This window comes from Microcebus murinus, chromosome 13 (genome assembly GCF_040939455.1).
Source record: "Microcebus murinus isolate Inina chromosome 13, M.murinus_Inina_mat1.0, whole genome shotgun sequence".
NCBI lineage: Eukaryota > Metazoa > Chordata > Mammalia > Primates > Cheirogaleidae > Microcebus > Microcebus murinus.
Genome location: NC_134116.1, coordinates 70,106,394 through 70,122,646, shown reverse-complemented (window position 1 = coordinate 70,122,646; position 16,253 = coordinate 70,106,394). Strand labels below are relative to the sequence as shown.

Genomic DNA, 16,253 nt, shown 5'->3' with positions numbered 1-16,253 from the left:
AAAGAAAAATTTCTAACACAGAACTCCAAGTGATCTGAAATAAAAGAAAATAAGTCTAAAGAGAGGAGACCTATAAATACAACTAGTTTAAAAATTGTACTATGTAGAATAATACGAGAAAAGTTAACATATTCAGTAGATGGATGACAGTAAAGACTAGAAACTAGAAATTCTTTTCTTTTCAATAGTGCAGAGTTCTGGCCTCCTCCCTCCCACTCCACCTCATCCCTTTTTGAAATAATAGCAGAGGGAAAAATGTAAGATTTTAGAGTGTGCCAAATTTGGGAACATGAGAAAATACAGTCAAAGATATAATACTTATAAATGGGACATTCCTGATTAGGACAAAAATGAAGCAACCTTGCCAATATCATTTTTTAATTGTGAGAGTTTTACCATAATTTTGAGAGTATTTGAAGATGAAGTAGACACAGAGGACTGCAGCTGCAACTCAGTTTGTCTGTAAATATTTTATTCAACAAAAATTGATTAAGTTCCTTCTGTGTGAAAGTTCTGAAAGGGATACAAAAGTAGAATACAACCCAGTCTCTACCCTCATAACGTTCATTTTTTCAGGGGATGTGTGTAATAAAATAGATGAATTTAAAAGTACTCACCACAATGTGAGAGATCATATCAGAGAGGTACAAATAATACTCTTTTGGATAGTTCATGGTTTTCTGCTAAAGATTATAAAATACCATTTCCAGAGACTATTGGGACAGTATTGCCCTTCTCTAGCCAAAATAGGCTCTCCATTGCAGCCACAGCACTGATTTATAAAGTGCAAATTTATTCATCTTGCATCTTTACTTAAAATCTTATAATGGCTCTCCATTGTTCTCAGACCAAAGTCCAGACTCTAAAGTGAGTTATGTGACCTAGCCCCACATGCTGGCTGCCCACCCACCTTTTAGTACTTTCATTTTATTTTTTACCTCTCTCTGTCTTACAGTATACATTCAGACACCCTGGACCCATTGCCCACATCACCATATTTATATACACATTGTTCCTTCTCTTTGGGATGATTCTTCTTTCCTCACTTTCTGCCTTTGCCCATTATTTGTGGTTCTCTACCAGACTGTGAACTCCTGGAGGTCTCTGCTTCTCCTGTTCACCATTGGCTCATGGCAGTCATTCAATAAATATTTGTTAATGAAAGTAACTAAAAAAAAAAAAATTGATAAATCATGACAATAAAATGGATAGCAAAGAGCTGGCCTAATTATAGGCTATTTATAAAATAAGAAGAAGCTTTCTTATAGTTACCACTACTAATAATGAGAGTGGTAGCTGATGTCCCAAATAGTTGGGCTTCATAGTTATTAGAGGTGAGGACTGTGACTTTGGATGATTTCTAGAATAAAAACTGTCACTTAAAGAAACAATAAGTGTGACTCTTAGTTCAGTAAAAGGTAATATGCTGTGGTCCAAGTTTCCTACCCCCATGCTGGTGATGTCATTAATGAAGATTAAATTAGAACCAAACAGATCATGGAGGTGTGTGTGTGTCTGTACACATGCATGAAAAAGTCGAGAATAATTATAATAGTGGGCTAACCTTTGTCAAGCACTTCCTGTGTGCCAGGCACTGTACTAAAAAAATTTTTTAAAGAGTTATCTTATTCAGGCCGGGCGCTGTGGCTCACGCCTGTAATCCTAGCTCTTGGGAGGCCGAGGCGGGCGGATTGCTCAAGGTCAGGAGTTCGAAACCGGCCAGAGCAAGAGCGAGACCCCGTCTCTACTATAAATAGAAAGAAATTAATTGGCCAACTGATATATATATAAAAAAATTAGCCGGGCATGGTGGCGCATGCCTGTAGTCCCAGCTACCCGGGAGGCTGAGGCAGAAGGATCACTCGAGCCCAGGAGATTGAGGTTGCTGTGAGCTAGGCTGACGCCACGGCACTCACTCTAGCCTGGGCAACAAAGCGAGACTCTGTCTCAAAAAAAAAAAAAAAAAAAAAAAAAAAGAGTTATCTTATTCAATCACACAATGACCCCATGAGGTTAGATACTATTATTTTCCCCATCTGACAATAAGAAAACTGAAGATCAAAAAATTGACTAACTTGCCTGAGGTCTCACAGCTACTAAGAGAGGCATACCATAGGGAAGCCTTGGGTCTAGGGTAAGCACATCCACAAATTGATGAATTAGGACAAAAAAATCAAGATTATTAAATCAAAATCCAACACCTCCATCAATATTTTGAATCAGCTCATGTTTGAGGCTCCTACCCCCTCAACAGATGTTATACCCCAGTCAATACACCATACAGAGGTACTTATTTTTATTTTTAAAGTGGGAGAATGTACTTATTTTTTTTTAAGTGGAAGAATGGCAATTTGAAAAAGGAAACAGGAAAGAGAACCTGTACTGACTCATCTTTCTCCATACTCTGGTTCAGAAACAGCATCACAAAGACACGTGGTGAGATGTGGGAGGAGGGAGTAGCACAGCCACCCCCCACACCTTCACTCCAGGTGTCACACAGCCGTTATCAGAGATGATCTTCCACGTAGTCATTTTAGAATCCAAGCTTCCTCCGTCTTGTGGTTCAGCTTTCCCTCTGCGCCTTGAAATCCTCCCCATCCCGCTGGCAGATATGAAAAGAGCATAGATGATCGCATGTGAATATGTACCTGAAATTTCTTTTGAATTATTCTATCTTGAATGTATTTTCTATAATCCTGAACCATTGCCATAAATTCCAAATTCATATGAAATTATAAAAGCAGCGTAACTTGTGATATTGCACTGCACCACAAGCTCTTTAATTAAACGGTGAAGCTGCAAGTGTTGATTGAATGTGATGACCTCATACCGCACAAACCCTGAAAGGGGCATGTCCATCCTTCCACAGCACATTTGTCAGTCCTTAACAGGAAATACAACTTGAAGCAAAATTTAGATTTTTTATAATCAAAAAGTATATGCAATGCTTGTTCTAATATACTTGTCAGATGATTTGAGATCAGTAAAGCTATTATTAAACATTAAACATACTTTTTTAGGTTGCACGATATTAGGTGCCTTAAAAGGGAAAAAAGATGAAACTGAGTTGACAGCCACATACATGTTTCTGACAACATATACATGTCTGATACACATGAGTGCCCAGCAGCTCTGTTTTTCTTCAACATGATCATCAGATAATGTGTTAAGTACACATTTGGATAGGTGGTTTACGAGGGGTTTCTATGACATTTGTTTTATATTACTTCCTACGCACTTTAGGTCATAAGTGAATGGGGCAAACCTCGGGGCATAAGGCTACTGCGAATTCTTTCTGCCCTTAACTTCTTTTGGATACTAAACAGTTAGCTCAAAATAGTTCAGTGGTCACTTAAGAAAATCACAGAGTTCTGTAAGATTTGGATCAAGATACTTTAATATTCTTTTTTATGACCTATAGTACATAATAAAAATATGTTTAGGCCGGGCGCAGTGGCTCACGCCTGTAATCCTAGCACTCTGGGAGGCGAGGCGGGCGGATTGCTGGAGGTCAGGAGTTCGAAACCAGCCTGAGCAAGAGCGAGACCCCGTCTCTACTATATAAATAGAAAGAAATTAATTGGCCAACTAATATATATAGAAAAAATTAGCCGGGCATGGTGGCACATGCCTGTAGTCCCATCTACTCGGGAGGCTGAGGCAGGAGGATTGCCTGAGCCCAGGAGTTTGAGGTTGCTGTGAGTTGGCTGATGCCACGGCACTCACTCTAGCCTGGGCAACAAAGCGAGACTCTGTCTCAAAAAAAAAAAAAAAATATGTTTAATTTCCAGAAAATGAAACTGAATGAGATATTTAGTATTTGTTGAATAGATTTTATAGTATGTTAAATAATTTGGGGAAGCAAGCAGGCACAAGCCAGATGATATGGAAAGGTTGTCTTTAAGAAAGAGAACAAAACAACAAACCTCAAGTATAGATGAAAGTACTCAGATGATTTAGAAAAATATCTTGGGCTACAATGGAAAACAAACGTAAAGGATTATCATAGAAGTTCCTAAAACTTACAGAATGTTATGTAACAGGTAAAGGTATAAATAAAACAGACAATTTTATAGTATCAGGCCATATTTCAGACCTGGGCCTGATGCTCAGATTTTTATAGAAACATACCATAAAAAAGTACTTAATTAACTATAATTGATACTCCTTTACATTTATAAAATGTATTCATATTGGTTCAACTCCTCATCATTTGCCTGATGTGGGATTCATTTGCCTGATGTGGTATCCCATCTGGTCACTCTGCCTCCAGTCCCATAGCCTTCCAGTTTATATTCAAATGCTTCCCACACAGTATGTCTAAAATCTCACTGTGTAACCTTCCCCCTGAGCTTCAGCGTTTTCTCATTCCTATGAGCAGAGTAAAGGAGACTTAGGCTGTAGTCCAAGAAAGCCCATTGAAATCACAAATTGTATTCAGTTGCTAGTGTTTTATCTCAGTATTTGATTTGTTTTACATTTTTTCCAGCTTATCTGTATTAATTTTACTACAAAAATATTTTACATTACTTGCCAGAAATAGCACTGAAGCTCCAGAAGGGATGCCAGACAATATTCTGTGACATGCCTCAATGTACATTTCCTTATGTGAGAGTCATATGTGTATAGCATCAAGTCAAAACTCCTTAACCTGAAGCCCTTCCATCCTCTCTAGAGTGCAGGAACTCTCTTTTGTAGGGGCAGGAGCTTTCAGGAATGAGATATAACCAGTCTGAAGTTCCTCTACTGAAGAAAAGAAACCAGTTGTTCTATTTAGATTGCTTTTTTAGGTCTTGAAATCTAAAACCAGTAGAGGAGTTTGGTGGACTGTGCCATCAGGACATAAACATGAGAAGTCTGAAAAGCCAAATGGGAGAGCTTTTTCCAGTTCAGCATAGGAATCAGAAATGCATACATTTTGTAAAATTTCTCTGTGACCTTCCTCTGTCAGTATCACATAGTGAGATATTTAACAAACAAATGTGTATGAAGCACATACATTCCTGGCACTACTTTAGCCACTGTGTATTGAGCAATAAATAGGGTAGATGAGAATCCTGTTCTCATAGAACTTTCATATCACAGGGAGAGGACAGAAAACAAACACATAAGAAGATTAATAATTTCCATGCACAGAATTAAAACAAAGTGATAAAACAGAAGAGACAGTGTAGGGAGTACCTGGTAACTCGAAATTGGTTGCCAGGAAAAGTAGCTAAGAGGAGCGGATCTAAAAATTTTTTTAATAAAAAATGTATTATGGAATGAAACTTTTTTAAAATAAAAAACCTTTAGGATAATTTCATTTCACAGAAGGCAACAAGAAGGTGGCTTGATATTAAAAAAAGAAAAGGACCTTGGGCTCTATTGGGGTTTCCTGGCAGGGAATTGTGGCCAGCTCAGAGCATTCTCTTTTATTAGCACTTCTTGAAGAATTCAAATGCTTAAATATAGCATGGGTTACTGTAAAGTAATGAGGCAGATTTTTTGAAAAGTTTACAAGAACTTATATACATAAATAATTTTCCTTCCACGACCCCTTTGGTAAGGGCTATATACTTATTAAAATGATGGTGCCATTGTTCAAAGTAGCTTTAGACCTTTGGATCCATCCCTCAGAATTTGCTTCCTAAGCTATTTACAAGCTACTAGCAAAATTATGTTCTTTTAGTGTTATTATCTCTCCTTCTTCTCTTTGCCTTCAAGCTTTACTGTTCTCGGTTGTCCTTCTTTTTTCTTGTTAGAGAGGATCCCTGAGGACTATTGTGGTCTCAGTCTGAAGCTGAGAGAGTGGTGGTAGGAAAATTGGGTTTGTGTATCAGTCTGGATCCAATCAGGGGAGAGGAATCACATAGCAGTTTAGACAGAAAAAGTGTAATATAAAAAATTATAATATAAATTATGACAGGAGATTGGAATAACAAGGCAATGGCTAGATAACTCTAAAGAACATGGGAATAGTACATGTATGGAGCATCCAGGCCCTTTAAGGCTGTCACAGAGCCCAAGGAAGAGAGGCCCTCCTGGGCTTGTGGGGAGGGCATGGCGACAGCTCACCGAATGATAGAGAAGTCACTCTGGTGCCCTGTCAGGGTGGGGGGCTGGCGCTGGAGCTCTGCCCTCTAGAACTTTCCAAAAATCCACCCTCTAGGGAGTTGGTGAAGCTGTTCATGGGGTAGGGGAGTACTGAGAAAACTGCTGGTCACTGTTGCTGTTGAACATGAACCACAGGAGCTGAGGACTGCAGAGCAGGGACCTGTCACGTGAGCACACCAGAGCAGGGACAAGAAACCCTCCTCCTGCATTGTCTCTTCAGTGCCCTTTTCCTGACAAAGTTTAACATTATGTCAGGTAGTGAAGGAAAAATATTTCGAGATTGCAGATTCATTTTTGCAGTGCAGGTGATCAAGGGTGAATTTGGACCCTGGAAGGCCATTAATTAGTAATTGCCACACTTTATAAGAGAGACTTTTACAGAAAGCACTTAAGGAGTCAAACTAACTTATGTTTTCTTGAGCTACCTGCCTGCTATAACTAACATAAAAACTGTGAATGTGCTTGATGGAAAGAAATGCTAGATTCATTACACAGCAGTACCCAAAGAGAAAAATGAGTCAAAATATGACTGTGTGTATGTACATGTGAAATACCTGTCTAGATATATAGAGATAGCTCATATATAGATATAAATGCATCTTCCTGGCATACCAGTATTGATATAAGTGTGCCCATACAGCTTTCTTGGGAAAATATGTCCTTTTTTCTGATATTATACTCATCTTACTATTTGGGTTTTCAAATGGCCAAATATTTTTGTTTTTTAGTGAAATAATGCTTATAATTGAAGATAGGTTTTGTTGTGGCTATTTTATTTGTCTTAAAATTTTTCCTACTTTACAAAAAAAAAACAGTTAACAATTCTGTATCAGCATCTCTTTCCTTTTTAAAAAATAATACTGGTCTATGAAATTCAAACATGGAAAGCATTATAGCCAACTAAGAATTTATAAATATAAAGTGTGGCAAGTCACTACAACCTTTTTGTGAAATGTATAAAAAGAAGTTTTGCATTTAGAAACTGAAACAATTGTCACATGATATTCAACAACAAGGACATATAAATTCATGAATAGAACCCAGTAGCTAGGGCCATGTACTTTACATTCATTGTCTCTGCTTAAACTGAACAGTAATAGGTATCATTACCACTGTTTTTCAGATGACAGAAATCAGATGGAGTTAAATGATTTTTTCCAAGGTCCTGTAGTTAGCAAATAGCAGAGCCAAGATTTAAATAGGAGTCTGACTGGCTCCAAAATGTTTCAGGATTTAAATAGATGTCTGACTGCCTCCAAAAACCTTTCAATGTCTATGGAAAGACAAACTGAATTAAGGGTTGCAAAATAAGATTAAGAAAAATAAAAGATCATATTCATATTATGTATTTTTTATATATTTTCTTGCGAAAAAATGTAAAAAAGGAACTTCATGGCTTATTTTCAAAGCTTAAGAAATATAATGTATGTAAAACTCAATAACTAGTTTCTGTTTCTACCAAAGCAAATATAAGTGCGGTAGAATATATATACCAAAGCTAGTATAAAAAGTGATTATGTATTGTTAATATATTAATATATTTGTGCATCAAGAAGGAAATTACTTATTGTAGATTTGAGAGCAGTGACTTAATCAAATATGGATTTATCTATATCATATAATAAGAAATTCAAATATGGATAGTGGCTGAGTAACTCAATATTAGGGCCAACTTTGCTGCGATTACCTTGGCCTACCTCATAGTTGCATAATTGCTGCTACAGTTTCAGCCATCACATCTCTATTCAAGCAAGAAGGGGAAAGGGGAGTGCCAGCTACATGTGACTCATTTCATCAGCTTTTCTAAAATATCCCAAGTACCTTTGGTAAATACCATTTGTTTGGTAAATATCATTTGTTCTCATTAGCCAGGGCTAGGTCAAATGTCCTTCCCTAAAGTTGCAAGGGAATTTTAGAAATCAGGGAATAACACGGTCATGATTGGCTTAGATGATAGGTTAGCCAAACTCTGGCTTGGGGCCAAATTCAGCCCACACATGTTGTAAATAAAGTGGTATTGGAACATAGCTACACTCATTTATTTACATATGTTTACAGCAGCTTTCACGCTCCAATGGCAAAGTTGAGTAGTTGCGACAGAGAACATGTGGCCTACAAAGCCTAAAAGATATTTACTATCTGCCCTTTTACAGAAGAAGTTTGCTGGCGCCTTGATTAGACCAATCATGATCCATTGCCTGGGGTTTACCATATAGATACTCTGGGGATAACTGAGTTTCCTTAGGAGAGAAGGGATATTGGAGAGAAACAGCATATAGATAACAGGTGGTCACCTGGTCCACTCAATTATAAACAAGACTAAGAAATGATAATATATTTTCTGTTTTAAGTCACAGGGTCACCTTGAACATATAAGTTTTCTACTCCTTCATTTCCTCAAGAACCATCTAAGACAATTTAGAAAGACAGAAAATTTGCAGATATATAGTATCAAATGATTGACAATGTTGTGATATCATAAATTCAGAAAGATAATTCCGCAATTACTGATTCTTATATAGCACTGTCTCAGATACTGTCAGACTAAGTCTTAACTACATATTTTATTGATTGACATTTCCCTTTAAACTGTTTGTTTTAGGTTCTTGCATACACTGAGGGACTTCATGGAAAATGGATGTTCAGCGAGATCCGAGCTGTCTTTTCAAGGCGTTATCTTCTACAAAATACTGCTTTGGAAGTATTTATGGCAAACCGAAGTAAGTCCCCTTAAATATTTTGAAAGAAAATGTGCTCATATTTGGTTGTTACTCATTTACATGGTATAATACTGTCTTGATTTTGCCTAAGATATTTCTCTCTTTTGTCATGCCCTTGCTAAAACAAGCAAAAATTCTTTTTAGGAAATAAAAAAGAATTGATTTGTTTAAAAATGTTAACCCTAGGTTTTCATAAATAAAGTAGTTATATAGAAAGCTGATTTTCCTTAAAGATTTATTACCTTCACAAATAAATCATGATAGCCACTTGAAAATGATTTCTTAAATAGATGGTTAGCTCGCCTGTGGTTTTCTAAATCCTATGTTTTTTTTTTTCCTTCTTCTTACCACAGCTTCGGTCATGTTTAATTTCCCTGATCAAGCAACGGTAAAAAAAGTTGTCTATAGCTTGCCTCGGGTTGGAGTAGGGACCAGCTATGGTTTGCCACAAGCCAGGTAATTATATCATATTACACATTATCTATGGTTTGTTAACATATTTCAGTCTCAATATGACAGAAATGTAAATGTGGTTATACCATTGTAATTATTTCAAGGACCAAGGAATTTTCTTTCTCTGAAGGTTATTTGCAGGCAAAGAGGTTATAAAAACAGCTATTTTGAAAATGACAGAATGGTTGAGGTAGATTTCATTTAACACATGTTTAAATAATTTTAAAAGTTGATTGCATATCATAGCTAGCATATAATTATAAGACATTTTTGCTTGTTAAAATCATATAGAAAACTTACCAAAAGCCCTAAGATGTTTGTGATTCATTGCTATGTAATAGCATATAAATTATTTTTTATAAATGCTATGTATAAATGCTTCATTAAAATAATAAAACCTTGAAGGTTTATTGAGATTAATAGTCATTAATTATAATGTAGTTTTAACCATTTCCTAGATCTTTCATCTTGATGCTTTAGAAGAATCACTTTAAAATCTTATTTTATTAAAGGATTCTAGTCTTAGTAGAAAACATAATATTTATGTGTATTGCTAATATCAGTTAGTCTGTTTTTGGCTCCAGGTAGCTCAATACCTGACTAAAAGTAGCTGAAACAATAGGAGTGTGTGTGTGTGTGTGTGTGTGTGTGTGTGTGTGTGTGTGTGTGTGTGTGTTGTAATGTAAAAGATCTGAAGTTAAGGTATATTCAGAAGTTTGGTGATACCAGAACTCTCAGTTGGCCTTGGGTTTACATAATCACTACTTCTCCAGACGCCACATGTTCACATAACGGCATTTAAGTAGGAAAAAGACATGAAGGATTTCTTTTTAAGCTTCTCTGTTTTAAGAAGGAATATATTTCTCAGAAGCCTCCAGCAATCTTTATCTCAAGTCTGTTTGGCCAGAATGAGGTCACCTTCCCACCCCTAAAACCAGGAGTCCTCAAACTTTTTAAACAGGGGGCCACTTCACTGTCTCTCAGACCATTGGAGGGCTGGACTATAGTTTAAAAAAAACTATGAACAAATTCCTATGCACACGGCACATATCTTATTTTGAAGTAAAAAAACAAACGCATGTGGCCCGCGGGCAGTAGTTTCAGGATGCCTGTCTAAAACAATCACTACCAAAAGGGAGCGAGAGTAGGCTTAGTCCAAGTATTACCTAGAATTATTGGAAAAGATATCTCTGCCTCCTTGCCACCTTCTGCCTGAACAAAAAATGGTTTCTGTTAATGAGGAAGAAAGAGAGATTGGCTTTGGGGAGATAAGCAACAGTGTCTACCACATAGACTGTTAAATCCTTGAAAATGATTGCAGAGCACTAAATGGATGGAAAGGAAGACTAATCTCTGTCTGTCTTCCCTTAATAGGCTACAGACATTTTAAATACAGGGACTGTGTTTTATTTATTTTTTAATCCACAGCACCTAGCACAGAACCTAATTGCAGAGGTGCTTTTTAAGTGCTATTCAACTAGTCACCTTGTATTGCAACTTACCTATTCTCTGTAAGTGTGCAGTGTAAGACCAATTCACTGACATGTATGCTCATGCTCAGGATATTTGCTATTAGAATGACAAGATTAAACTAAGACATTAGCAGATAATGAAGCACTTATATAAAATACAGGTCACAGAAAAAAATGCATTTAATCTATCAAAGAAATGAGGTTAGTTTTGCAAGACTTGTTCTTATTGAATCTAAGCTGACTCATACTAATCACTACTTCCTTTCCCATGTGCTTATAAACTATTTGTTTAATCATCAATTCAAGATTTTTTCCAGAAATTGACATTAAGAGTTCACAAATCGTTCTAACTTTTTCCTTTTTAAAAATAATCTCCTGCTTCCTGGCATCTTTCTCAATGACCATGATTTCTGAAAGATTACTAATAGCGATTTCTCCATGGCGTGTGTAATTTCCCTCAGTACTCTTGGACTTGTCTAAACCTGAATTCGTTTAAAACAACCAGAAGCTCTATTATCTTCCTTACCTATTATGAGTATTATTTCTCTTTTAACTACATTTGGTCTCTGACTTTTGGATGATCATTCTTCTTAATAGAAAAACTGGAAGCAAAACAGGTGTTCAGTAGTTTTGGTCGCTGTTATTTCATAAAGCCATTCTATCTTAAAACACCTTTTGTTGCTCTGGGTTTGTTTCCCCCTACCCCAAAGGCTCAACTAATTCTTAGTTTCCTAATAATATTCTTACAGGTTCAGTTTTGTGCACTTCCTGATATATGTATGTATCCTTAGAAGTAGCAGAAGGGGTTGCAGGAGCACTGAAGCTAGGCTTAAACCTGTCACTAATTAGGTGGGTTACAACAAGAGAGCCTGGCACAAAGTAGGAATTCAATAAATTGTTGGTTGAAAAAACAATGCAAGGGGGATGACATACTCATTTACCATAAAATGGGGAAAATAGCTTTGCAAAGAGATGTTTTGAGAGTCTTTTGAGAGCATAAAGGCACTTTTTAAACTATAAACACACATTGTGTTTTAAACTATAAATGTAATATATATATATATATACATATATATATATACACATGTATGCATACACATACACACATAGATATAGGTAGGCAGGCAGGTAGGTAGATATACATATGTACACATCTATAAGTGTATATATGTGTGTGTGATATGTAAGATCTTGTTACATTTAGAGAATTGTCAAAGGAGAAGGATGATGCCTGGCTCCTACAAGTAGAAGCCCTCCAGTGAAGAATATCTTGGTAGAATCACCAAGGTCTAATGATCCATTCTTTGCTTTGCTTTCTTGACATTGAGTTTTGTCAGTTTAAGCCGTTTATCAAACTCTAGGGAACTTACTCTAAGTTAAACCTATAAGATACTGATTTTAAACAACAACAACAAAACACATCAAATTCAAAGGCAGTTGTACTGCAAGAATAATTAACTTTACAAATCACTTAGGGCACTTCCTGGGCAAGCCCACCAAGGAGATCACATTGCACATCAGATTGTTGCTTAAAGAACAAAGATCTAGAACAAAGGGAATATTTTCATTAAGCTAGCACAGCCTAATAAATACCACTTTAATTAATTAATGTTCATAGCAATTGTTTACTGATGACTTCCATGTGCCAGGGACTATACTTTGTGTTTTGTTAACAGTTTATTATTTCCCCTGATTCTTAAAACAAGCACATTCTTAAAACAATGAGATTTTTATCCCATTTTAAAGATAGGAAAATTTTGACTTAAATAAATTATTCCTCTTGACTACTTAATTCCTATCTTGTGTCCTCTCCAAGGTGACTCAGACTGGTCCTTCTCATAATGCTGAAAAAATACTGGCAAACACTTGTCTATTTTCTGGAATTCATACTGATTATCATTCTTTGGTTAATGTATTTTCTATTCAGTCAATAAAATCAGTTAATTTTCCATTTGATTACATTCTTCTCTTGCAGAGGATATACCCTGGTTGTATTTATAGAGTTATGATTTATAATGGTCATCATTTGTTATGATACTTAATATTTTTTATTTCAGAGGACAATTTTGCGTTCATTTTGCTCTCCAATTCTAAAAATATTCTATAGCTCAAACATGTGGCAACTGTTCTCATTATAATTTCTGAACTTGTCATAGGATATTTTGAACAGCCCTATCGATTTACTGTTTCCCATTTTTCTTCTTTGTACAATTGAATTATTTAAATTTTTTAGCATCACATCTCTTCAGTCATTTTCCCTTTGGGGGTAGATGACCAATAATTTGGGTCATTCAGATATACCTACTGAGATCACTATATGCTGACTATTGCTAAACACTAAATATATAACAGCAACTAAAACCAGGAAGCTAAACATGGTTCCTGCTCTCAGTGAGTGTATAGTAGGAAAGTGAGAGAAGTCAACAGCAAAAACTAAACCTTCCCTGAGCTTGTTAATAATCTGCTCTTCTAAATTCATTTCCTATGCCTGCATTTTTCTTCACTATTACATACTCTTAGAGTGACATGACAACTTTCTCCCATGATTCCTGTTATTTACAGTTTACATCAAACAGGATTTGGGATTTTTTGTTTTATTTTTTCTTTTGTTTGGAAAATAATTCTAGTGGTCAGAATTATTTCCAGATGAACAAAATTTTTCTTAAATTGTCTGGGTTTAAAATATCAACAAAGGAATTCAAAACTTTATTTTATATATATTTCTTTTAGTAGACCTAGCATGCTATATGTAAGAATTTTAGTTTATCAAGAATATGATTATAATAGAAACACAATGCAAATTGGGCTAAGTATAGTTTATTAATTTCTTGATAATTTAGAAACATTTTGGCCTGTTTCCATATAAAGTCAGAAACTTTAGCTATAAAGCTAAAGTTTATAGCATAAAATAGTGTGTGAAGGGAAGTGTACTTGAGAAATTTTGTATAATGGGGCCATTATGGATAAAACTCTGAAAGCCCATTGTGTAGCCACATGAAAATTAATTTTTAAATGTCCTAATTATAGCATTAAAGTATAATCAGTATATACCATTTGCCATTAAAATTAAATGAACCATCAGACTCATATGGTCCTTTTGCAGTCAGTTGTCTATTATCTCACATAGATGTAACTAAGAAAGTTCTTCAAAAATTTGAATATGTGAACAGGTTGCCACAATTTATTAAGTTAATATTTTAAACATTGAATTATATACAATTATTTTTTAAATTCTTAATTAAGATTTGAATTTGAGATAACATGGGTCTCTCCCATCCTTCCTCCTTCTCTCTCTTCCTTCAGCTAACATATATTTTAGCTACTACTATGTATAAGACAATGCCTGTAAAGACTCCATTTTAATAGAAATATTTGATAAAATCCATGAGTGACAGAAATAATGTTAACTCTGTAGTTCCCAAACTGAGTACCAAGGAGCCCCAAGATATAACAGTGAATTCCAAGAGCTTCTGCAGGGCATTTTATATTTTATAGGGAAAAACAAGAACAGCTGTCAGATACCACACAAACCATTAGCTCAAATTAGTTCTAAGTTTCAACATTAAATAACATTTCATTCTTTTCAATGATATCTTTGTGAAACTGGTGTTTGGTTGTTGCTGGGTTTCAAAACAAGAGCCACAAGAAAAATCAATGTGCAACAGGGAATGAAGGTGGGGCGGGAAACTGACTCCAGAATTTGAGAAGCTGTGCAGGTGCCCAACAGGATATCCCATGCATAATTGTGGTTATTTAAGAATGAAATACAATTATTACTCTTTCAGTTTATGAGTATTATATTTTCAAATAGCTATTAAGTTGTTAAAATGTTAAGTATTCATTGAGTTATTTAGACCTAACTACTTAATAAACAGAACTGTTAGGTATTTTTCTTCACCAAAGACCACCATGAAAAAATTACCGAGGCACTAAGGGTGCCATTGGAAAAGTTTGAGAACCTCCGTCAATCATTTTAAAACCCCAGTAGCTTTAGCATACTTTTCTAAATACAACTAGCTTTCATTATTTTTAGATAAATACATTGAATCTGGAAAGTTTCATAATTTGTACAAATTATCCTGATTTATTTTCTTCAGCTATTCATATGTCCCTTCTTTTTCTGGACCCATGGATTTTTTTTCAAAGTTCCCAGTTGTTTTTTGCGTTATTAAAGGGATACATATTCTGTAGGTAGAGGCAGTGTATGTGTGCACACTCTACATGGGAAGGCAGCTGTAAAAAGTTCAGTGATGGCCATTAAATCAAATGCTTGTAAGCAAGTACCTGACTAACCATCTACCTTTCTTGTTAGCATGGAGTAGATTTGCTGTATTGTTTAAAAGCTACCTTGATTTATTTTGAGTATAGTTTTACCTTTATTGTTCTTGTTGATTTGTGAGATACCCACTTGCAGCTATATTTTTACAAATAAGGTTGCTTTCAGATTGGTTTATCCTGAATAATGAAATATATCTTCCCTATAATCGAATTCTCAAATAATGCTAATTGATATAATAAAAATATATTTTATAATTTACCTAAGACAAATAAACCATAAGTTATTTTAAATTAAATGATATCAAACCAATATGTTAGCTAATACTATATTTTTTTAAGTTACAAATTAAGAGACTGTGTTTGTGATGGTGTGCTTAATTGCTAGGAGGATATCACTGGCCACTCCTCGACAGCTTTATAAATCTTCCAATATGACTCAGCGCTGGCAACGAAGGGAAATTTCAAATTTCGAATATTTGATGTTTCTGAATACTATAGCAGGTAAGATGTCTCACTCTTTAATCTCATAATGTTTATATTCATCAAAATCTTTGGTAATATGACTTGATATAACACATTTTTCTTTTTGGGATTTAAATGCAGCATTAGAGTAAATTTTGAAGCATTCACATTAAATTTTATCAGAGACTGTACAAGCTAATACTAAGGTTTAGATGCATTTATTGTTGAAGAGGCTTTTCCTTGCTCTACTTCTGCCATTTCCTTTGCTGACAGCTTTGTCTGAAGGTTTATTAGAGTCAACAAACCATTGCCAGAGAGTGTCTGGAAATAATAATGGTAAAATGTAATTTCACTACTTTGTCATTCTCAGCAATAGCAGCTAGACAGGAGAATAACAACAGGATTCTGCCTAGTACAGATGTCACCTGGATTATGGCATGATTAGGTTACAGCATCCTTTTTTTTTTTTCTTAAAATAGTCAAATAAAAATAAAAAAATCAGATTACATTTTCTAAATGATGAGTAACTGCCATCAACCTCAGCAGTGCTTTGCTTGTAAATCAAAAGAAGGTAGTGGCTTGTTTTTCTGCTAAATCAGTGGTTGTCAGTAGTTAAGCATGTCTATGAGATTTAAGCACTTCATTCTTTTTTCTTTAGTTAAGCTCCAAAAGCCCTTATTCGTGTTGAATTACAAAGAGTTTACTTCTGTAAATCAAGCTCTACAAAAACTTTTTGCAATCAGATGAATTTAAATAACTACATAAATAAATA

The 16,253-nt window shown here is 35.2% G+C and overlaps 1 protein-coding gene across 13 annotated transcripts in view; it reads left to right on the top strand.

The window, feature by feature from the left end:
* The window catches only part of NBEA (neurobeachin), a 582,638-nt gene that overhangs the window by 455,910 nt on the left and 110,475 nt on the right, over positions 1-16,253 (top strand). For all 13 annotated transcript variants that reach the window (XM_076009491.1, XM_076009489.1, XM_076009488.1 and 10 more), the window contains 3 exons: positions 8,699-8,816; positions 9,170-9,272; positions 15,405-15,520. In XM_076009491.1, the coding sequence (XP_075865606.1) occupies positions 8,699-8,816; positions 9,170-9,272; positions 15,405-15,520 (337 nt within the window). The remainder of the gene's footprint in view (positions 1-8,698; positions 8,817-9,169; positions 9,273-15,404; positions 15,521-16,253) is intronic.